Here is a 24,533-nt window from a genome sequence, read left to right as displayed (position 1 = left end):
ATGCTGTCAATCCTGAAAGGACATCTGATACCTCTCCCAAGCACCCACAGCTAAAAAGTCTGGCTAACGGAGCAAAAATTGGAAAATTTCACCCATTGCTTTCTGAGTTTATCTGAGTTTATACTTTTTTTTTAATGTATATATAAACACATCTGTGAAATACTAGATGCATATAAACATAGATACAGACATATATAAATTTAGAATTTGTAGGATCTTTAAATAACTGAAATTGAAAGGAATTTCGTCAATCAATAGCAAACCCCCCCTGCTCAAATGAGAGCCAGGTTAGATCAGGTTGCCCAGGGCTCTTAATGAAGAGTATCAGCATTCTTCTACAGAGCAAAGACTTCTGGCAAGACTGCTGTTGTAAAACACAAAATGCTATGAAGCATTTTAAGACCATTTCTTCTGGTGAGGTTTTCAGGAGACTCTGAGTTATGATGCAACAATAAAACTAGAAATCCAACTTGCTTTCCACGATTTTGAAAATCCAACCCACGAATTCGTTTTTCACTGTTAAAATATTTTAAATTTTTCCCATAAATTCACTAAAAACTTTTTAGTGTTTAATCAGCTTTTTAATTAAAAAAAAAAAAAAAAGAAAGATATTTCCACATTTTTTTTCTTTTTTTCCAGATATTTCAAAAATTTACATGTGGTAGACATGATTTTAATAAGTTAATATCTAGTATGATGTGATGAATTCTTTAATTTGGATTAAATGGCTAAGTAACATTTAGACCAACAAATATACCCTTCAGATTAATTATGGAACGATGCAGAGCGAGAGCATGTACATGTGCATAAGCTCTTCAGTACTTCCATTCACATCCAATTACATCCAGCTGCCAATCTGACACCAAGGAGAACATATGAAAGACAACTTGGCACATCCGTTCCATTTGATTAGCCGACTGGGGATACAGCTTGTCAGACAAATAACCCCTCTTCCCCAAAACACTCTTGAGGGGTTTGTCATCAAATGTTCCATCTGATCAAGAACTGGGAGATTAAACTGCCTTCAAAACACTCTGACCACTTCTGCTCCCTTTCTTCAAGTGTTTAGTTTACCCAAAGGGATTTCCATAACAGCAGTTCAAAATTAAAGGTCAGCTCATCTGCAGCTTAAGTGATATTAAAACAATTTAATGGAAATAATTGGGTTTGCATATCTTATTTGTGATACATACAATCACAGTAACTATTTTTGAACCATTTAATTACCTTCCAAGACCTTTATTAGATTTTCTAATATTTCCAGATATTATTTCTTCTACACTATATTTCTTTAACTACATAAATTATAGCTAAAAGCTGTTAACTCAACAACTTTGTTACACAAATCCTAACAAAGAAAATTAGAAAATGAAATAATCTGTTTGGATCTTAACAGATTGAAAAATGCAGGAGGAATTACCCACAGTATTAGCATTCCCCATAAAAATCGCTTCTCAAGTTTTGCAGCATCTGCCTTTGAGACATTTTATTTGCGGAACAGAAGATGCACACCAGTAGCCTTTTCCACTGCTAACATCCCTTGTATTCTGCAGCCGTGGGTGACTGAAAGCCTGTGAGCTCACCATAATTCTTGGTTCTATGAAGCTGCTTGATCAATGATGCTTGGGAAGAGTCAAAGTTATGAGCATCCACAGCAGCTGAGAGTACTCTAACCCAAAGAAGATAAATCAAACCAAAAGGGCAAGATATCTCACTAACAGATTAGCCTACAGTGGCCCTGTACACTCACCCATGCTTGCCATAGGCAAATAAGCAAAGCTTACATTCTGTATTGTTGGAAATACTTTGTACCTATGTATTAAAAAATTCACACAGCTGGAGGTGAACTAATTGAGGTGGTGGAGACAGTAACACAGAAGGCACTTAAAATGTAATTAAGCCATGATCAGAAAAGGAACACATAAGGGAGAAAGCACTCAAAACAGAGACACCAGGGAAATATCAGATTCAAGCAAAAATGAGAGTAACAGTGTATTAAACCACATTCAAAGACATTTATATATACTGCTAATAGAATCTGTGTAGATTTCAGTTGAAACACTAAGGCTGCAGGTAACCAAAGGAAAAAAGAAATACACCCTTGTTTGAGACAACCTCCCTGTGCTTTAATGCCCAGCAGAGAGCTGGTGTTTGCAGAGGAAGGAGAGGGCCCCATCCTGCCCCTGAGCCATTCTGAGTCATGCTGGGGATGCAAGAACAACAACACTACAGGAGCATTAAGTGTCTCGATTCTTTTGGTTTTATTCTGTAAAAACATATTCTAGCTCTACCCTAAGCTGTACTAGAAGGACTGGAGCAGGAACTATTTGATATATTGAAAAGCACAGTTCATACGTACACTCCCTATATTAAGGAGAGGGGAAGTAAACAAAACAAAGTAAAAACGTGAAACTATAAACTTCACAATCTTGACACAGCACATATAATAAATTCCCTTTGTGACAAACTCCGCAGTCTCAAGAGACCTGCTGATAGTTCACAGAATTTACTGCCTATTCTTCCCTCAGTGTTTACTATTTTACAGGAGAAAGAAAAGTATCAGGAAAAAAAATGCAAGCTAATATCCATTTGTGTAAGAGGTTTTTTTTAGATAAAAAAATTAAAAAGCCCAAATCCAACAACAACCTCCACAGAAAAAGGAAATGCTTAAATATCCTTTTGTATAAAGGTTTCTTCTAGCAGACAGCTTTATGTTTTAAACAGACCTAAAAGCAGTTTTCCATTGTTTTTTCCCTATTACGTTTGTTTCATGCAAACCTGCTGAGTTGAATCTTTACAAAAAACAGTTCCCCCACAGGGTACAAGTCACATGTGGATTTTGTCTTTTTTTCACTTTATCCACCATTCAGTATTGTCTCATCTCCCTACCAGCTGCTTCCCCATTTCCTGAGCTGCACCACCTCGTACTGTGTCTGATATTAGACACAGCAGTGACAGAGCAAATGGGAAATAAGCAGCACAGCTGATCGGGGCAACTGGCAAAGGATGCGAGCAGCACATCCAGGAGTGGATATGAATGGAGAAAACCCACAACATTTGTTTGTAGGAGCTTAAATCACTTCTCTTTAGAAACATAGCAGCATCCTCTCTGAGCCAACTCTAATCAGACAGAGCTCTTATAAAGCAGTTTGACTCCTATTTCAGTAAACACATGAACTGAGCACTGAATTAGGAGCAAACACCTTTTTATAATAGAGCTCTCAGTGGAGGGGGCAGCAGGGCAGGCAGGGCTTGGACTCAGTGGGTGTGAACATGACAATGACTCAAAACCAAGAAGTGTGAACAGTGAGCTGCTGTGTAGCAATGAAGAAAGTGGACATAGGACTAAGAACAATTTTTGCCAGGCCAATAAAAATCACTTATTCAGGCCATCTTATCAATAACACACACATTCAGAAGGGCACCTACATCCCTCATTGCTGTCCCCCTTCCCATGACTCCCTGGTTTAATTCAATTCAAAATGAGGAATGGTAAAAGATCAAGGAATGAATGGACAGACACGGGGACAGAAAACAAAACATTAGGAGGAGCCTGCGGATGCACCACTGCTACTGAAAAGGTTTAGATGTTGACCAGAAAATTTCACAAGTCAGTATCTTCCTGTTTAGTACAGTTGTCTTCTCGCTTAGACTAGTTCGCTGAAATTTTAACAGGCAGGTTTGTTAAGGATGTCTTGAGGCTAATTTTTACAAAATAATGATGCAAACACTGTAAAACTGTTGAATGTTGCCAAAGAGAGCCAGTCAGTAAATATCTCACTTGCAAAGAATCCGCCACTGAACTCCAACCACTTCAGAAACTGGCTCATCTCTTCCTTCTGTTATTGCATCTACTTCTTGTTTAGCACTTTCATTCATTTTAATAATATATATACACAAAAGAAAGAAAACTGTCTTTATGTTCTTGTTTTTTTCTCCTTTAGTATGGCTTATTAGCCATGAAAATATATTTTATGCATAAAATTCAAATATAGGTACTTGCTAGAAACATTATTCCACTCAACTGACAGTCTAGACATACCCATTACCATAGCTGATTTAAGGACCGAGATTTCTTTTAGTAACCAAAATCCTTGGGAAAAACTTGAAAATAGTAAAAGATAATGTCTGAACACTCAATTGATGGCAATAGATATCTAAATTGGAGCAGCAAGTTACAGCAAAGAAGCACCTTGTTTATGCCCACAGTGCTGTTACCTCACATTCAGGTGTGGGATTTAAGGCAGCACATGGAAAGATGAGTGGCAGATGCGTCTCTCTTCTTTCTCCTAAAACATCAAGCACCGTAAAAAGGCAAAGTTTTCTAACCCTCTTCATAATCATTTAACCCAAATCTGATACCACAGATGATGGAGCATTATTAAAGCGTGAGGAACCATAAGATACATGCTGCCAAAACAGCAACAGAAATGATTGGTAGCATGAGAAGTTTGGTTTATTTGAGTGGAGCTGTTCAGGGATGACGATAATTATCTGTGAAATGAATATTCACCACATGGGTGAAATCAAGGCTGAATAATACTTCACTGGAGAGTGGGAATAATGTTCAGGAGAAGTTGGCCAAAGCAGACACAGCTCACTTTGCACTGAGGTCTAGTGCAGCTGTATGACACACAGATGGGTGCCAGGAGAAACAGCCTGCAGTAGGCAGACCTATCCCCTAGGTTAGGTTCTAAATACAAGGCTGAAAAATAGCTAAATAGCTTTTATGTCCCTGAAGGTGTGCTCAGTCCTACGTCAATAAATACATTACTGCTATTACTTCTATAAGAAGTCAATAGCACTGAGGTATCCAACACCACCCCCTCCTTTTCTCCACTACTCCAAAAACTTTTCATGTCAGAGAACACCTTGCTTACTTAGAGTAATGAAAATTCCAGAGGTAGCCAGTTCTTTGCTAGTGGCACAAGCCTCTGGCTAGCTGAAGTGAGCACCTGGCAACCCACCCAAAAGCACAATGGCCACCACAGTGGGACTGAAGTAGGAGAGTTTAACTCTCTGAGGTTTAAAAAAACAACCAACCAATCAACACCAACCAAACCAAACCAACCAACCAAAAAACAACAAACAAACAAACCAACCCCACAAAAACAAACAACCCCCTCAAATTTAAAAGAAAATGTTTGTGTGCCAGAAGTCCTCAAATGTTTTTTTTCCCTTTTCTTAAAAAAAAATATATATATATATATATATATATATATATATATATGTAGAAAGCAGACCAGACTATTCTGAAGGACCTTTCATGACCAAAAATGAGTTGAACAGCAACATGGGGTAACAGAGACCTGAGAATACAGAGTTCACAAGGAGTCTAAGAGGACCATGAAGGAAAAAGGAAACATTGCCTGTATCTTCTGGCTCCAAACAGCATGGAGTAAAGCTATGACAACCCTTAAATGCGAACCAGCAGTTATTATTTAAGTAGGCAACAGCAAATAAAGCTGCTCTGTGGTGAAGGCAGTGGTAAAAGTGCACCCCATGTACCTGTACCACTGCCCTGGAGTCAGCTGGAAGGCAGGTGTGACCCAGCCTGCAGCCAGAGCCACTGCTGATCTCCTGTCCCTGTGCCATCCCTGGGAAACAAGCCAAACCTTCACACTACATAGTGCCATCAAAGTCGTAAAAGTGTAGGGAGGAGCCAAGAGATACTTTAAAAAGATGCATCAATTAGGTCTTCAGAAGTCTGATCCAGCAGCTAGGACATAAAGATGGACAGATTTGCTTTCTAAGCATAGAATAAAAGCAAACTGTTAGCATCCCTCTCCTTGAACACATAAACTCTACAGATCAACAGTCAATAATTATTTGCAAACATTAAGTAATCACTACTACAATATCAGCTTAAACTGATGTGACGCCTATAAGCATAATTCTCACTGATACCAGGAAGAGCTCTACCCCTAGATTCAACAGTTCGATTAATCCTTTCAGAACCTGTATGCAAACCAAACCAATCAAATAAATACTACAAATAATTCCTTTCTGAAACCACTAATTATACACTTCTGACAAAACACTACTCAAGGTTATGTACAGGCACATACTACAATACATAATTTGTAATGTACTTTTGTTGTTAAAGACAGAAAGATTATTTTCTGATTTACAGTAGTATGACTAGTGAAGTCAAAGGACTGAATGCATATAGAATTAATATTAAAAACATACCTACGTTTTTCATATTTTTATCCATAAGCAGAAAAATAAAAAAAAAAAAATCTCCTGTATCTTCACAGAAAATTTCTACAGAAAATCCAAAGATCAAAGTAAAATACAAAACTACATATCAGATAGTTTCTCTTAAGAGTCAAAAAAGCCCACCCTATTAAAACTAATGCATTAATTTATTACGGAAGTTAATCGGTGGGAAATGAATTTTTAAGATGATCAATAAAACCCCCAAAATATCTTAGAAAATTCATCAAGCTAAGCTTAAATATTGAGGAAGCAATGAGAACCATCAAGCAGCGTATCAAAATACTGTCCTGGCACAATGCATTCCTGAATAAAGCTGCCTAAGTTAGTATATTCAGTTTTAGCTTTACCCATAGAATCAGTATAATGCTGAAAGTATAGCCTGTGCTGACTGGTGAGGTGAAGGGTGAGCTTTGTCCTTTGTCACAGACACAAGTCGAGTGGTTCTGACATTAAACTGCCTTGTGCTCAATAAGATCACACAGACAGATACTCCAGTAAATGTATTACTTTCCTGCTCGTTTTACCTTCTTTCACTAGAACTTACTAAATATTACTGAATACAGTATTGATTCAGAAAAGCTGGATACATGGGAAGAGAAAATAAATATAATATAGTTAAAGAAACAAAGAGACACTTTATGTGATGGCAGTCGCAATGGGAAGAGGAGTGCGCTAAATGCAGACAGGTACTGTGTGGTCATCATTATTTTTAGAACAGGTGACAGAAAAGATGGTCATCAGAGATAAGCTCACATGAATTAAGATTTCTCCAGTAAGAACAGGTGAATAAGATCCTTGTATTTCAATTGAGAAAGGAAAAAAGGAATTTTTTCATACCATGCCCTTTTCTTCATGAATTCTGTATTTCCTTCCAGAGTGACACAGATAAACGAATTTTGTAATCAGTCCCCAAGTACAGAATGAGAATAGGAATTACCAATATATTTTTCCAAGCAGCACAGGGGAATACAGCTGGGGGTAACAATTAGACAAAATTTCTATCGATTTAAACTTCTGGTAACTGGCCCTAATTGCAAAATAAAAAAACAAATTGGTTCAAAGTTAGCATGCAAGTGTACACACTCCTTATTTCTCCATTTCCTTTAATATTTTTCATCTCCATATGTACAACAAAATATCAGAAAACAATTCTGGCTATTTTTCTGGACTAAACGAGGTAGGGTACAAGATTGCATCTTAAAGTAATGCAGGTAGAACTTGTATTGTACTATGTCGATAACACATGCATACCCTTCTGTACTTATGTCTGTAGAAACGAATCCAAAAATTCTCACACAAATAACAAAAGAAAACATTATTGAGAAATTACAAAATTAATTCCTGCTTCCAGCTGAACAGAATAACTAATTTTATGGAGGGCAATATACAGTCCTTTGATTTCTACTAAAAAATATTGAGTAATAATCAAGTTCTTTAATTTCATTATTAGGAAAGATTAAAAGTATTTCTCAAAATTACATTACAGATGACCATATAGTCAGTGTCATTATATGAGTTTTATTAAAAAAATAGAAAGTTCTCTTGTCTTGATTAGAGCGGCATAAGTTACAGAATTGTTTTACTTCAAAAGATGCTGAAAGAGAGATTGAACTAGTAGACATCATTAATTTTTTTGGAAATAAGGAAAAAGTTTGATATGTCCAAATGTTATTGAGTGCAAATGTTTTAAACAATATTTGAAGTTGCTCTTTGATCAGAATTTTAAAACTTCCTTCCCTAGCAGAGGTGCGTGCATGTTTCACAGGCCACAAAAAGATGCCTGATAACAGAAAACTGCAGGGTTTTTTTGCACTAGTGCTGTTAACTGTGTTTCTAGTTATGAATGCTTACTTTTATTACTTACCTCTCTCTTGAACAATATTGTAGTAAATCATGCAAGTCTCTTGGATGATGCCAGATATACAAACTTCTACAGTTAATCAGTGAAAGCACAAGTGAGATTCTGTTCTTAAGACTTAGAGAAAGATTATGATTAATAAATTGAAAGAAATTAACATATGCATAAACGATCACTCACTGTGTTATCTGCATTTCCATTTCTGTAACTTTTATGTATAACAAATCTGCTTCCAGAACACATTTTATTACATTATGCTGTTAAGAAAATCATATGTGAATAATCTTTGCTCCGTAATTTAAAATGAAGAGGAACTCAAGTTTTTATGTACTTCTAAACACCAACCAGTTTGATCCTATTAAAATGTTTAGAAGCAAGGGAGCCTTAAGAATTTCTGGCAAATATTTTGCTGCTCATGCTGTTCTGCAATAGAACTGTACACCTGTACCAGGAAGCCAAAACCATCAATATTAGACAACTGTTAGAAAGCTTAAATAAAACCTGCTCATAAATGAAGCATATTGGGACATTTATTCCCTTACTTACTTTTAGACCAATGCGTCTTCCTTTGTTTGAGTGGAAGTAATCTTAAACTATATATTAACTAGTGAGAAAGACTGTGGCAAATCCAGTGAATCAATAATTCTCCATTCGGTGGGAGATTTAAAATTCAAATAAATTTAAAAACCAGATAAACATAAAAGCAGATTAACCTCAGCTCATCTAAACTTGACTTTATTAACAGAAGTTTTACAGAACAGTTCAGGAATCTGCAATGAATTTTTCTCAATGTTTAAGACTACACTGATTTTTCCTTCTATGGCAGCTTTCTACCAGCAAACACTCCCTGTTTTTGTAAGTGCCAGGACCGGTTCCGTGTCACCCGTCCCCGCAGGCTGTACCTATGATCTCGCTGCCTGTTCGGGAGGCAGCGGGAGCAGGTTCAGGTGGTTCCATTGCACCTGCCTTGGGATGGGCAGAAATGCCACCTCCCGGAAAGTGGAACAACCTTAAGCATCTCTAGGTTTTTAAAGTCATCGACTCACTGAGCTAATCCGTGACAGCTCTTTATTTTGAGAGGTACAAACTCTTCTGACAGATACATAATTGAGAGAGAAACGCTGGGAAGAAATGTTATTTTGTTTCAGCATCTGCTCTATAAATGGAGATAAGCAAACCAGAATTCTAATTACAGAAAATAAGACAGCTTTTCTTTGTTTCAAGAGTGGCATAAAAGACACAACAAGAGTATGTATATTGAAAGGGCTGTAGAACAAGTGTAGAGCTCTTCACTGGTTCCCATATTCTGTAATAATCACTTTGTCATCCTGTCTTGATGTTTGTTGATATCTTGTTTTTAACTTATGACAGATCTTCTTGGGCACTTTTAAATGTTATAGGAAGAGGCTATATTAATACAGCAAGAACATTTTACAGATATAATTTCAGGCTTTGACAAACAGAATTCCAGAACATATTAACTCAAAAGTTTAAGCGTCTGCTGTAGATATTCCATTAGCATTGGGCACAAGTTCCTGTAAGGATTGCTATCACTCAGTTTCTGTTACACTGGCTGGGTTATCCTTCCCTTCTAATTTTTATTTCTATGATTTCTGGCATTTTATACTATGGAAAACTGGTGATGCAGAGAAGAAAATGGAAAATAGGTTTGTCATTTGCACCTGTACACTGACAAATGGATTGCTAAGCTAGCGTAACATTTGGAGAATGCTTTTTTTATTCCTCAGATGAGATTTGTTAGCAGGGGATTGAAAATGAACTGAGATCCTTCTCTCATTTCTTTCTTTTCTCAGCAGATTTTTTTTCTCACTTTTCCCCTCTAGAATATTCACTTCTTAAATCAAAGGAATTACTTATGAGAATGAACCTATTTTTGATCATACAAGACATTGTTTCCACTGAGATGATGGCATACATGAGAAGATTGGAAGCAGCACTACAGGTATGGTGACAGCAAGTTACGAGCTCTTGTAACAGAGTTGTGATCTAGGGAGGGAGCACTTCAGCCTCGTGGGAAATAGTTTCTTTGCACATTCAGTTTGCTCACATATTTTGATTCTATGAGGGGAAGGAAATGTATTTTAATGAAGCCACAAACATACGGTTTCTTCACCCCAGTTATTCCAAGGAGAGACATTTCCAATTACTTGGCAAATCAAGACAGAATATCCAGAGGGGGTCTGAAACTACGTGCAGCTTTTCCGTTCCTTAGCGCTCGCAGATGCTCCCCACATGGAGGAGAAGGCTCCAGTCCAGGGAGCCGCAGGGAATGGCTCATCGCACCGGTTTTCTCTGGGAGACTGTAACATCCCCGTGATTAGCACACAACGAGCCACACAAAGCCCAGCACAGAACACCAGGAATCCCCATTTCTGCAAGGGATTACAGGAGGAGACAATGCACTAAAGTTTTAGCAGTGTGGAATCTCTTACTCTGCCTCATATGTAGTTTTTTTTGAACAACATGAAGCTCATAACCAGTCCGACCAGATGGTGTAACATGCAGCAGCAGGAGATGGAGCTTATTAGCTATCGCTTCCTTCCGCTAGTTTGCAGCCCAGAAATCTAAAGGACCTTTAAATCACCCTCTCACAAAAGCTGAGTCCCTGTCAGGAGACAGGCCGAGGGATGTGTTGTGTGCCCTTACACAGACATCACTTCATTACCCTTCAAGTCCCTCCTCTGAAGCAGACAGGGCCAAAACATGCTTAAATTCTCAGAAGAGCTTCTAAAATTATGTAAGATTACAAGGAGAAGCTAATAAAGATTGGGTTATTTATACCTTTGCACATAATTTAAAAACAAAGTAATTGAAACAAAACCCACATACTATATTACAGCCCAAATTCAACTCACTGTGGCCCTGGTGCAGACACAAAGCACATCTGCTGCCCTGAATGGATTTACGTAATTTTGAAATCAGAGAAGAATATGTCTATTATGTAAAAAGCTTTTGCTACTTCACATATGACTAAAAAACATCAGGACATTTTCCTGACAGGACAATTTCCTACCAGTGCTTGTCAGCATGACTTAAATGTATGTCTGTGATGATAAGTAAAAGTGTTTTTGTGTGGTCATATGATGTTAAGAGTTACATGTGTTTAAATCTTCCTTCTTGGTAAGATTAAATTTGCTGAGAGCACAGCAAAACAGACCATCAATTTCTGCACTTCACATATTGTTTTTCCTTTCTAGGGAACGAAAGCGCTTTTCAGCACTACAACATTTCTATTGCCTGTATATCCTCACCATTACTAGAATGTAATGGAGGGCAGAAATGAGAATTAAACTGCAACAGCAGTAAGCTAAAAAAAACAAAGGATGAAACACAAGTGGCCTTAGGCTGAAGAGCACAACCTTCCCACATTGCGACCCAGGCCTCCTCTTGAAGCATATGGAAGATTCAAGGAAGATTTTGAACATTTAGCTGGATCTGTTTACCTGTTGCTCCTGAAGACAACTCTACATACCTTATCTACAGAATATTTAATACATTACCAATCTGCAGCTTTTGTCCTACAAAAAAGTTTTCCTTACTTTTTAGGCTAAAAGTAGAAAAGGTCAGTTCTTTGTGAAGCACTCTAAAATGTTGTTTCTTTCACAGAGATTTACCAGAAAATATTTGCTATTGGATCCCGCTGCTAGGAATAACTCCAGTTTGCCTTGCCAATAATGCAGCTCAATATATTTATCTTGCCAGGAAATATATGTTTGTCTATCCAGAAATTTACCACCATATGCTCATATTGTTAATGATCAATAAACTTTATCATGCCAATGACTCAATCCCAGATGCTTATCCTATCAGGAATTCATTCCTCTAAACTAGTGTTTTCTACAAATCTATAATTAACCTAAAAGCCATAAAGCTTTTTTCTACTGCCAGTATTTGTAGAGTACAGCTTCTCTCATATTAACTTTGGTAGATACAGAAAAAAAAACCATTCAAATGATGTGAACATGCCACAAAAAAGTTAGAACTGCAATCTATGGATGATACAACTACAAGAGCTTATTTCCTCACGGCTGTGAGGTTCCCAGCAAGAACATTTCTGATGACTTCTGCCAAATCTGTCCCACCTCCTTCAAATACAAAACACTGCGTTTACCAGTTCTTTCAAGAATTAATTTACTACGTTTGCTAATATCCCCAAAATATATGGTGTAGGTTCTGCTAGGAATTTCCTTCATCAGATCTTCTTGCCAGGATGAAATATTGCAGATTTATGTATCTTCAGATAAAAAAGGGTTTGAACATTCCAGCAACTAAGAGAATGCCTTTTAACATGTACACACAATGCAATTAGCACTGACTCTTCAGGAGCCAATGACACTTTGTCAGGAGAGTTTGCTATCTGCTCACATTGAGTTGTTGGGCCGGTGAAACACAGCTCAGCTTGAAACAGTCTGTGGTGTTATTTGTTAAATTTGGAACGGTCAGATTAACTACAAATTTCTGATGTGAATAACTCCAGAGACACCATTTACCTTGCACTGGGCTCTCCATAAGGGATATCAGTACTAGACCTCAAGAATGACACCTAGAAATCATTGCTTAATCAACAGATTAACTCTGTTACTTACTGTTGGCTTTTTTCTTTCATATTTCTATCTATAAAATATGTGGCATGAAACCAACCAATAAATAATTCCCTTTGAAGAGTAAGATTTGAGATACAATTTCAGGAATTGTAAGGAGTACAAAAACATCGAAGCAGTTGTTTGAGTATTGTTTTCAATCTTGGAAAAAAAAAATTGTAATTTGCAAGATCACATGGCCTTTCAAACAAAACTTTGACACAAAAAGTGCTTTACAAAATATTAAAAGAGCTATTCAACTCTGCAGGATATAATTGAGAATTCTGAAAATGTTTCCTTTGTGTTCATGCCCTGCAGAGTTTGGGTTTATACAGATTATCTACGTATGCCAATGTGTAAATAGCCAAGTGTAATGATTTTACATAGTCTCAGATTTCAACTGAAGCTCTTCATAGAAAAAATCCTCAGTTTTGATAGTAACAATGAATAGTCCAACTGCTCATTACAAAAAGCTTCACAGAAATTGCTGAGATATATCAGCATTTTGAGCAACAAATCACGTTTTACTCTGAAGTTATTTACTAAATTCAGAACACTGCCCAGTATTATTTATATAAGCTGCCATGCTTAAGTAGCCAATACAAATTCTTCCATTTTCCATAAACATCTAAATTGGTGATTCTTTTCAGAAAACTAACTACATCAGTACAGATACCCCTACACTTGTGCCTGTTGTAAGCGTCTACTTATTAATTTTTTTATTCTGAAACAATTTTCCTCTCACATTCCATCATTAGAGCTCATTTGATATCACACCCTTCATCATTATCACTTCATTCATGACTGTTACTACGTGTCTGTTTTCTCATCTATTCTCGCACCTCTTGTGGACGAAGTTCATGGATTTAATCCTCACTGTGCAGCCCATTAATTGAGCACACACTCAGTGCAGGGTACTACTGCAGTTGTACCTAGTGCTAGAGAAGAATATTATGTCACTATGTTGGGATACAACTATGGATGATGTCCCTATCATTTTTTTTTGTTTGTTTGTTTGGGGTTTTTTTGTGTGGTTTTTAATTTATGGTATTGACTGAGCAGCTACCAAGATTCACCAAGAACTCTCCAAGCCCCCGGCCCCAGTAGCATGGAACCTGGTGTCCTTTTGGAAATAACACACTAGATCAAATCAAACCCTGCTTGAGGTCTGGAATTTTGTACATGGTTTTGCAAACTTGTTTGCTCTTGTTGGAATTTTGAGCTCAACTAATTTTATATTTCAAATCTGTGTTTCTTGCCAGGCCAAATATTTTGGTTCACTTTATGGCAGAGTAAAACTGTATGATTTAAATCACTAGAAACATATAGGGATGAATTCCTGTGAAGCCTAGAAGATACACTTAGCAGCGCAATTACTCACTCAGTTCTACCAAACTGAATTTGTCACAGAAGAAAACTATGATTTCTAGTACAACAACCAAAGTTTAACTCCGTCCTCACAAACTAGTACACAAGCATGTTTTTAAAGAACACTTTTATACTCAATAACACAATAAAGTAAGCGGTATATATGAAATAATAATGTACTGTCTGACCTAGATTGATCAGGAAAGAAGGTGCCTAGAGGTAAGCAGGTATTTAAGAGCTGCCCTGCATATTGACAAACTACTGTAGAGGCTTAAGTGATTTTCTCCAAATCCAGACATCAGGCTTCATACCGCAGTTCGAAGCAGTACACCACTGTGTTTCTCCCGAGAAGAAAAATACCAGTGCTTGTAAAACAGAAGATCTGCAAATTCCTATAGTATCTAATAAAATTTAATTTGAACAGAAAAATCTTGGGGCACATATTTCCAGTAAAATAATCTTATGAGTGCAAAATACTTGGTCTGCACAAGCATAAATCTGATTCCTAACAGGCCAGTCCTGAACAAGTGAGGTAAGCTCATGCCTGACAGCTTCTTGCAGAAACTCACACTAATTAGACCATTTCTTTAAAATTATTAATGTGATTGCTTTCAGAGGCACTGTTCTGGAAGAATAAACTCAACACAGAGGCTGGTTTCTTATGCCTACAACAGAGTGACTGCAACCCTGTTACAAGTGTCAGAGCTAGGGATGCTACAGCTGACAGAAAGACCAACAGCAGCCAAACTTTGGGAAGCGGAAGCTCTTCAGACTTGGTCACAGCAGAGGTTCTGCTTTCACTGCTGCACTTAGCAGTAATGAGATAGCTGCTTAAGTAAATCTACATGTACATTTACATCATCTCCAGTTACTAACAATATAGCCATATCCTAGTTAAGCAAAGTCTCATAAGATGCTCAAGATCAAGTCATTTATAAAGAACCAAACATGTAAGTTGAGTTCTCTATACAATACTTTGTTGAAATCTGTATTCATGACTTTTTCTTTTCCAATATTGCAGTTTTGTAACTCTTTGGAAGGAATATATGTGCATAGATCGAGGCTATCTCTGGCAGCTAGGTATTATTTCTCCCATGAATTACAGGTATTTTCAGGCAACACCAGTATTATGAAAGTAACTTGATTCAGAATATAGGCAGTAAAAACAAAAAGGCTATAGGAGTTATATAGCACAGCTATTCTAATTTTTGCATTAATTTACACATCACAGAGGAGACAAAGTTCCCAGCTTCAAAAAGCCTATATTTTATTTCCTTGTAAAAAAAAGAACATTATTTTAATATTCAGAAAATTGAAGAAAGCTTTTCTGAGTGAGCAGTGAGCGATTTGTTTGGTTTCTTTGGGTGGTTTTGGTGTGCGTTTTGTTTTTTCCTTTAATAAGTGCCAGTTGTTCAGCTGAGGGGCACAGGCCGCACTGCAGCGGATCAGCTGAAGCAAGTCCCTGAGGCGCAGGGAGCAGCTGCCCCTGGCACGGCACGCTGCTGCTGTCACCTGGGAGGGGACGGGACTCTCGCTGCTTCTGACACACACTCTGATTCCTAACAATATTCTCCCTGTCCCACCATCCTGCCTGAATTTGTGACAGAGCTAAAGGCAACAGATACGCTCCTTGTCTGTAACGAGTGTGTGAAATGCAGCACGTTGGTTCCCAGGAGCAGCAATCTATCAGGGTATGCTGCAGTAAGTTCTGCTTATTTCCTTCCATTGCTTTAGTATTAGTCTTTCGCTTTTACCTCTTACCAGACAGTAGCTTTTCTTAACCTTAGCTCAACAACCCTAAAATCTCAAATATTTGTCCTAGAATTCTGCCTGTATCATGCAAAAGGTTAAGCAATAAATTCAACTGCCGCCTTTTTTTTCCTTGCAATACACTAATTATCTTCAGCTTTTAAATGCCTTGGTTAATTGTATAATTAGAAATTTTGATGAGAGAAATTGTTGCATTTTAATTCATTCATAGGCTCTGAAAGCACATGCAGGGATAGCCCATGTGGAGGGGTTTTGATAGATAAAGATTTGTTGCTGAATTAGTCAGGCTCAAAGGAATCTCAAGGCCTCCTCGAGAAGCTGAGAACAGAATCTGCTGTGAGAGAGAGGGGTGTTTCTCAATCACCCGGATCCTGGCGTGGCGTGAATCATCGGACGTATCATCAGTGAGACTCCAGCGCATGGACAGCCCATGATACTCATTTAGCGAATCCATGCTTGGAGCGTGGACGCGTGATTAGAATATAGTTTCATATATAAGGAGGCTGGTTTCTGTAATAAATGGCTTTAGCGTGATTCACATTGAATCGACTTGTTTTGCTGAGTCCTGATTTTGTTCCAACAAGCCCACAACCTCGACGTTGATTTATACCAAAATGCACACAATATGTGCAAAGGTAGTAAATAATTAAGTAGGCAACATTAGTAACAAGAGTAGCAACTACTAAAGGAATGTTTTTCTACAGCTATCATGTGATGGTCTCCAGAATACCAGTCAGTCTATCCTGCTAGAAAAGCAATTCTACTTCAAAAACGTATTTCCTAAATTTTTGATACTACAATATGTTTGAAAATAGCTAAAAAGTTGAGTATCACTACAAGTCTTTGAAAGCAAAATGTTTGCTTATCTGCTGACAACATTATATTGTTTCATATTAAGCAATCAGAATGTAATAACCATAATTAGTAGATTGAAAAAACAATTTACCTTGTGTGGACTGGTCAATGGTTTTTCTTTTTCTGCTATGACTGTTATAATTAAGTCTTAGCTCTTGGCTATATTCATTCAGAGTTTCTCTTGAGTCATAAGATTGCCTCTGCTTTCCCCCATCTTCACTTTCATCTGAAGAACTTGTGTAAGTTAGATCCACTTCATGTTTAACTTTTGACAGGGGCTGGTAGGGTTTGCAGTCCATCTGCTCCATCTCTGGTTAAATAGGCTCAAAGGCATCAAAACAAGCAACTGGAACTCCTTAAGGAAATAGTCCTAGAAAACAGAACAATAATTGACTTCAGATATCACATACAAATTTAGCTCACAAAGGGCCAGTTTTATTTTTAGTTTATATAAACCAATTAAACTGTATTAATATCACTATAATCCAGGAAAGAATCTGAACATGGCTTATTTTATTGTTTTACTTTTTAAAAAATAGAATTAAAACAACAGCCACTTGAAGAAAAAGAAATAAAACCAAATCTTAAGCACTATCCGGTTAGAGCAAGCAATCACTTTACCTTATGCACAAAATGCTACAAAAACTTATTTTTGGCATTAAAGCTATGATGGAACTGTTACTATTTCTCTACAGGGACGCACAGTCATCTTAAGTGAAAATAACATTTGGCACATTTGGTATCTTTTAAACTATGAAGTCTAGAAAGCAGATAGTTCACTCTTTCGAAGTGTTTTGCTGTACATTAAATTAGGTTTAATCAAGAATTACAGACTTCATGAATTAGAAAACCACAAGACTTAGTAAAAACAAAAATACACCACACTGTTACTCTACAAGAGCATATGCCGGCTCAGAAACCGAAGTTTTCCTTTCATATTATGCGACCCTTTCAGCAGGAAGCAGCTTCTACCCCGCAGTACAACAACCTCCTTATTCCTCTGCACCTCCTGTCTAAACTCAGACTGACATGGGGCTGCACTGATCCTCAGTCTAACCTTACCAACTGCAATTTGTCATCTTTTATATCACTAAAATTACGTCCAAACCCAATATCATTAAAAGCAAGTGGGTTGCAGCTGCACATGCAACTTCAATGTGCTTGTCCTGCAACCTTGCCTCCATGAAGATATTTCATTAATTTTAAGGCAAACTCCGCGATGAAATAACAGGGGTCGTGTCACACCTTTTACAGCAGGATGGTTCACAGACTTTGGAGCTCTGTTCAAACAAGCTTTGTGGGGCTTTTTTGTTAGGTTGGTTTTTGTTTTGTCCATTTTGTTTGGGTTTTTTTTGTTTGTTTTCAGGTTTTTGTTTGTTTGGTTTGTGGGCGTTTTTTCTGTTTGTGTTTTTTTAGATAAACAGATGCAATTACCCTAGAAAACCAAATACAACAAAAAAGGTGCCTGTAAATATTATTACTAGAAGACCAGAAACACAGAAGTTAAAAGATATTTTACTTAATTAAAAAGCAATTGCTTATAGCTGCTTGATAATTTTAAGGTCAGCCACAGAGGGAAGTAAGTTTAATACGCAGTTTGATATCAGACCATTTCCCATCTGCAACAAGGACTTTTAACTCCATACATTGCCAGCTGTGAGCTCCAAAAGCAACCACAGAAAAAGTGAGAACACATAAAAGGTAAACATAAAAAACCAAAAAATCCATAGAAAGCACTTCTTGTTGGAGAGCTACAGAAATGAGTTTAATTTTTGAAACTGTCTGAATTTTTTGAGAAACAACTGCTGGTGGGCGTCACTGTGAAGCAGCGTAACAAAACTCCATCTCCTGCTTGTGTGTCCTGCCCACCCTTTGGAAAAGTCCCCTCTTCCCGAGCAGGAGTGGAAAACACTGTGCGTGGAGTGAAGAGGGAATACGGCTTCTAACAACACAGAGGGAGAAGAAAACCCAGGCCCACAGAACCCCTGGAGGGTCGGCAGGAACGGAGACAAACCGCTGTGGTTTGTGACACAGTGCAGCTTGTGCCTTCCCGCGCCCACAGTTCTGGATGCGACCTGGAGAAAGAGATTGAAGACACATCTCTGCCTGAAACAAAAAGTCTCAGGGAGTTTTATCCAATCATTTAACCTGAGACGGAATAGCTCTTGAGAAACAAATAGCACTTGGATAAAGAGCTTTAGCATTAAAAAAAAAAAAAAAAAAAGGCGGCACAACAAAAATAAAAAAGGCAGTTCAGCAGTTCTCATCTCCTCCTCAACAAATTGGACTTGAAAGTGCCCAAGTCAATAAAAAACTCTTTAAGAGAGAAAATAAAAAGACAAACGGAGGAGCTGCCAGTCTGCCAGTGACCAAGGCTGCCTGACACATGTGTTGTGGGGCCTCAGCAATGAACACAAGTTTTTGTGCTCTGGATTGATCACACCGTATCAAGGCGGTATTAAGATCCTTCTGTAGACAAGTTACTAATAACCACTATTTGCTTCCCAAAAGCCTGAAGAATTTACCATCATCTGCCAACATTGCCTACTATGGCACAGGAAGTTCAGTGCTTATTTTTTAAATTGCTTTAACAGTCTGATCTGCAACAGAAGAACACAAAGGTGCTGGGACTTCCAAGCATAGGGCTGGCTTTAAAGATTAACTGGTGACTCCATAGAAACAGTTACTGACAGGGAAAAGCATTCCTATATATCCTGTCTGACAGAACAAATGGAGATGATGCCAGAGAAACCAGAGGAAAATGAGGAGAAATTAAGGGCCTCTACTGCAAAGATATAGTAGACAAGAAATAAATTTTGCAACGAAGACAAGTGCGAGCAGCCTCGGGGCACATGGTGCATCCCACTTTCAAAAGCTCAGAACAATGAACCTGACAAATGTAGCTCATTACAGGAAAAATTAGTCATATTCTTATGCACCTTGACTCACGGAAGAAAAAATACACTAAGTTGCTCCTAAAAGATAATCTTGCTGCATATCTATTTTGCAGGAGGCTTTATTTGTTACTTGTGTTTTTTTAAAAAAAAACAAGTAACAAAAATTTATTAGAATGTACAGAGACCTATAAAACTTAGGCTGCAGAAAACCAACTACTTAAAGATTTGTTTTTATTATTTTAAAATAAGGTTTAATAACCAGAATCTTCACTTTTTGTGAGAACAGTTTGTAGCAAAAATATATTTAATGATATCAACCAAGGCAGCAGACTGACCAAATCATTTAATGTAAGCAATTCACATTAGATTTATTACATATTTCAGGTCTTTTCTTTCACTGTGTTACTTTCATAAGTGCCACCTTCTTGTGTTTCATAGAATCATTTCAGTTGGAAGAGACCCTCAGGATCATCAAGTCCAACCCTAACCTAACTCTAGCATTAAACCCTGTCCCTAAGAACCTTGTCTAAACACTTTTTAAGCACCTCCAGGGATGGTGACTCCACCACTGCCCTGGGCAGCCTGTTCCAATGCCCGACAACACTTTCCGTGAAGAATTTTTTCCTAATATCCAATCTAAACCTCCTCTGGTGCAACTTGAGACCATTTCCTCCTGTCCTATCACTTGCTACTTGGGAGCAGAGCCCAACCCCTCCATGCTCCAAGCTCCTTTCAGGCAGTTCAGAGATCAGAAGGTCTCCCCTCAGCTCCTGTTCTCCAGCTGAACCCCCCAGGTCCCTCAGCCGCTCCCATCACACCTGTGCTCCAGACCCTTGTGCAAGGATGCACATTTTCTTAAATTTAAATTAATGTAAAGGCTCCATGAAATATTCCCTTAAAAACTGTAATATTATTATTCCTCACTATGTAAGGAAAGAATGATTACAAAAAAAGAATCAATTTACGAATATCACAACCTCAGTATCACATTCTCCGTGCTCGGGGACTCTACTTCTGTCTCCTACCATTGCCATACACGACCAAATTTCCAGCCGCGCAGCTGCACATGTGCCTGAAGCCACAGCTTGGCTTTTCTCAGTGTGACACTGTCCCCAAGCTCGGCTTTTCTCAGCGTGACACTGTCCCCAAGCCACACAAGCACCAGGCTGGAACACTCACTGACTGCAGCGCATGCTGCACAAGACCAAGAAAACTTAACATCAAGTTTGACACCCTTTATGGCAGAAGGATGCAGACACAGATATAACACCGAGAGATCTCAGCTTGCCTGCTCACTCACCACCTGAAGGAAGAAAATCTTGCTGGCTAAAACTCATCTCTTCCCAGCCCAGCCCAATTTTAGCAACACCCTCTAAAGTTCAGTGGTGCTCATGGCTCACATAAGGGCTGGAGATGCAGCACCAGAGCATCAAATGCCGCAGTAAACTTCGACTTCCTTTCACACACAAACTAAACTTGTGCTTCCTTTATTTTTTCCTTAGGGCTTTAATGTCTCATAAACCCACAGCTACCTGGCCTGACATGAAAGCAGGTGATAAATCATTTGCACGAACTGGAAAAATACTTCATAAAATTTTTCAACAAAAGATGCTTTTATGCATCAGGAACATACAACAACAACAAAAAAAACAGACTAAATTTTCAAGCTTTTTACAGTACAAGTTAAATTTAATTAAAGATGATATGTTATGATAATTTGAATTTAAACACTGACAATCAAATACTTTAACCTTATTTCAGATTTTATCTGGAAAAAGACTACAAATAAAAGACAAATAAAAAGACAACAATAAACAACAAAAAATGCTTCAATAGGGCAGGAGTATAAACAATACTGCATAAATGTTTACACAGGTTTCTTCAAATAACTGGCCTTCAAGTAACTAAACAGAATACCCAGCTGATCAATATCATGTTGACTTTGTCAGCAAAATGATAAAGTCTAATAACAGCTCACAGTTCCTGTAAGTGACCTTTGTATAACTGTCTTAATGCTCTCCTCCTCACAATAAATAGCACTTTTTTGACTTTCCATCACTGTTCTGTCATTGAAGGGCTTCATAAAACATTTACCCTCAAAATATTAGAAATAATATATATTACGTGTTTATAATAAACATACAGATACATGAAATATATACTTAGGCACTGAATATCAAGTAATTTTCAACCATAGTTTAAAACAGATATATGCCATTTACAGAATACACAACTAATCATTTAAATTCACAATTAAATATTTGCAACCCCCCCCCCCCAAAAAAAAAACCAAACAAAAAAACCCACACAAAACCAAGAGTTTCAATTACATGGGAAAACACCATCTTTTAAGTAATGGAATTAATGTGGAGATGTATACGGATTTATATTTTTAATGTATATTTTATGCAACTTTCCACATGCATGTTGTTCATGTTGTTAGAAACTGTTTTCACATTTCACTGGCATCAAACCCCTCTTACATCCACCACCTAATTTCATGTTCTGCTTAGATCAGGATCCCACGTTCCCTTAAGCTCAGGAATAATGGGATAACAGTAGCTCATGAGAAAGCCTGTGATGAGGCTGTTGCAGTGCACATACTAATCAATAAATGCTTGTATAAAAACCCTCACTGTATGCATTTACACCGCATAGACACTCTATAGTCAAATACGGTGCTGCCACGAAGACCACATTAGTTTAATAGTGCCTTATATATTATCTGGCTGCTCTGATAGGGTGCCTGTTTAATGAGCAAATTTCCATATCGATGACCCTCCATCAGTCCCATCAAATCACCAGTGGTATACCCAGTTGGTTATGAGTAAGTCCACATTATTTAGAGTGGTGAAGATATGGATGGTAATGAGTATCATGTAGCTGAATAAGGTCTTCTAGAAGCGTAAAAGAGTGAAAGCGTGAAGAACTGTGACCTTTTTTGGCCTCAACTAAGCATTATGTCCAATAATCAGATATCCCAAAGTACACAGAATAAAATGCAATTGCAGTTATGACACTAAAATATAACCAGGAAATACTCCTTGTTTACATGCATTCAAAACCTAAATTCCAAAGGAAACCTCCTGTGATTCCATTTTTCATTCTCAGGGGGCCATTCAATCAACTACAACCCCCAGGTCCACGTTTGCTCAGTTCTCTCCCGTATTTCTTTTTTCCTTTTTTCAACATATACCCTTATCTGAAAGTTACCATCTGCTTATTACCTTTTCAGACTACTGGTTTCTAAAAATGAGCTACTAAGCAGGTATTTCAGCTCTGGATTGCTGAAGGCAAAAAGAACAGCACCTTTATCCTGCAAGTCTTTTCTGAAATACAAAATGGTAAAATACGAAAGGAAAACCAAAGCAAACATTCTTGACTTAAACCTTTGAGAAATGCAACACCAAGAAAAAAAAAAGACACGGAAAAAAAATATTCTGACCTTGTAACATACCTTCAAAACTATATCCTTCAAATATTTGTTTAGATATTATAAATAAAGGAAGTCCTTATGTCGTCCTTAAAGTTCTCTGTTTTACGGAACTGTTACATGCAGTAAGAAAGATACCAGCTGGAACAGCTGAGCAGTAGTACAGCAGGAACAAATTACGTTTCTAGATGATGCATGGAATTAGCACTATGAAGAAATATTGAAAGTCTGCTTAAGTTTGCAGGGTGAAAGTAGATAATACTTTCTGCTGGAAGGAAAAAAGTCATACTAAAACCAAGAAAGAGTAATAGAAAGCAATCCCTAGAAGACCAACTGAAGAAACTGGGAATTTTTAGAAAAAGAAACACACAAAATTCAGATTAACATTTTCTGTAGATCATAAAATATCAACACATCAAAAGATGTTTGAAGACAACATAATGAAGTACGGGTCACTGAGTATGACATGCCCAGTATTTCTGCATACAAATGAGATTCTGAAATACTGACACATTCTGCTATTCCTGCAAGAGGACTACACAGTACATCTTCAGATGAACAAATGTACAGATGAAAGAAAACAATGTGAAAATATGGGTTTTTACTTATCTTTCTAAATCTGATATGTAAAAGCAAAGCACATTTAGGGACATACCATGGGTTTAACACACTCTCTAGAGGATGTGCTGTTTTAACCTGTGCATGGATTACACTCGCCCATACATTTATATCTGTCATTGTGATAGATGCAAGTGGAATAAGGTTCATTTTCACATTAAAAGATTTTAATTTAAAATTAGTAAAAGTCTAATTTAAATCTAGTTAACAAAGTAATTCAAAGTTTTGCCCATTTAATCTAAAGTTTCAGAGAGAAAATACTGCAGAATAAAACTGAAAAAAAATGTCAGGTTGCTGCAGTATTTTGTGGCATATGGCAAGACTGAAAGTGAACTGAAAAACATACGTTATGTCAGCTACTCAACCGTGATACAGAATTCTTGGCCAACACATGCCCTTCACTTTACTTGAAGAATTGTCACTGACTGTAAAAATCACACAACTCCCTAATGTTTTCTTTTGGAAACCCATCATTTGATATTAGTGAGCATAAGCAATGGAGGTTCAAGCACAAAAGATCAAGCTCTACTGCTGTGGGGTGACGTACATCCATGATTTGGGGCAATATATCCTTGACAGGTTCAGTGTATCTCCGGATCTCTTTCTGAAGAACTGCACACTTTAGAAAATACAATTCCTGATTGCATTGCAAGATAACTCCTGCTGTGAACTTTTAATATCAAATAATAAGAACATTGTGAAAAATATCCCAACACCTTGAACCTTCAAGTAGGAATCCTGCAGAAAATAAAAATATCTGGACTTAAGTAAAAGTAGCCATGTGCTTGACATCTACAGATTTGGTACAGTACACATAGGCACGTCATCTAATGCCTTTGAAATTTAATTCCCAAGTGTATGGCAGGGACAATATAGGGAAATAGATATAGGAAGTCTGGCCCATATAAGAG

At 37.5% G+C, this 24,533-nt stretch overlaps 1 protein-coding gene across 11 annotated transcripts in view; it reads right to left on the bottom strand.

Moving 5' to 3' along the window:
• The window catches only part of TENM1 (teneurin transmembrane protein 1), an 814,857-nt gene that overhangs the window by 222,649 nt on the left and 567,675 nt on the right, over positions 1-24,533 (bottom strand). For all 11 annotated transcript variants that reach the window (XM_065077940.1, XM_065077943.1, XM_065077939.1 and 8 more), the window contains one exon: positions 16,766-17,044. In XM_065077940.1, coding sequence (XP_064934012.1) covers positions 16,766-16,982 — 217 coding nt within the window. In that variant the 5' untranslated portion in view covers positions 16,983-17,044. The remainder of the gene's footprint in view (positions 1-16,765; positions 17,045-24,533) is intronic.

Source organism: Columba livia, chromosome 12 (genome assembly GCF_036013475.1).
Source record: "Columba livia isolate bColLiv1 breed racing homer chromosome 12, bColLiv1.pat.W.v2, whole genome shotgun sequence".
Taxonomy (NCBI): domain Eukaryota; kingdom Metazoa; phylum Chordata; class Aves; order Columbiformes; family Columbidae; genus Columba; species Columba livia.
Note: the sequence above shows the minus strand (reverse complement) of the source record. Positions and strands in the feature narration are given on the sequence as shown.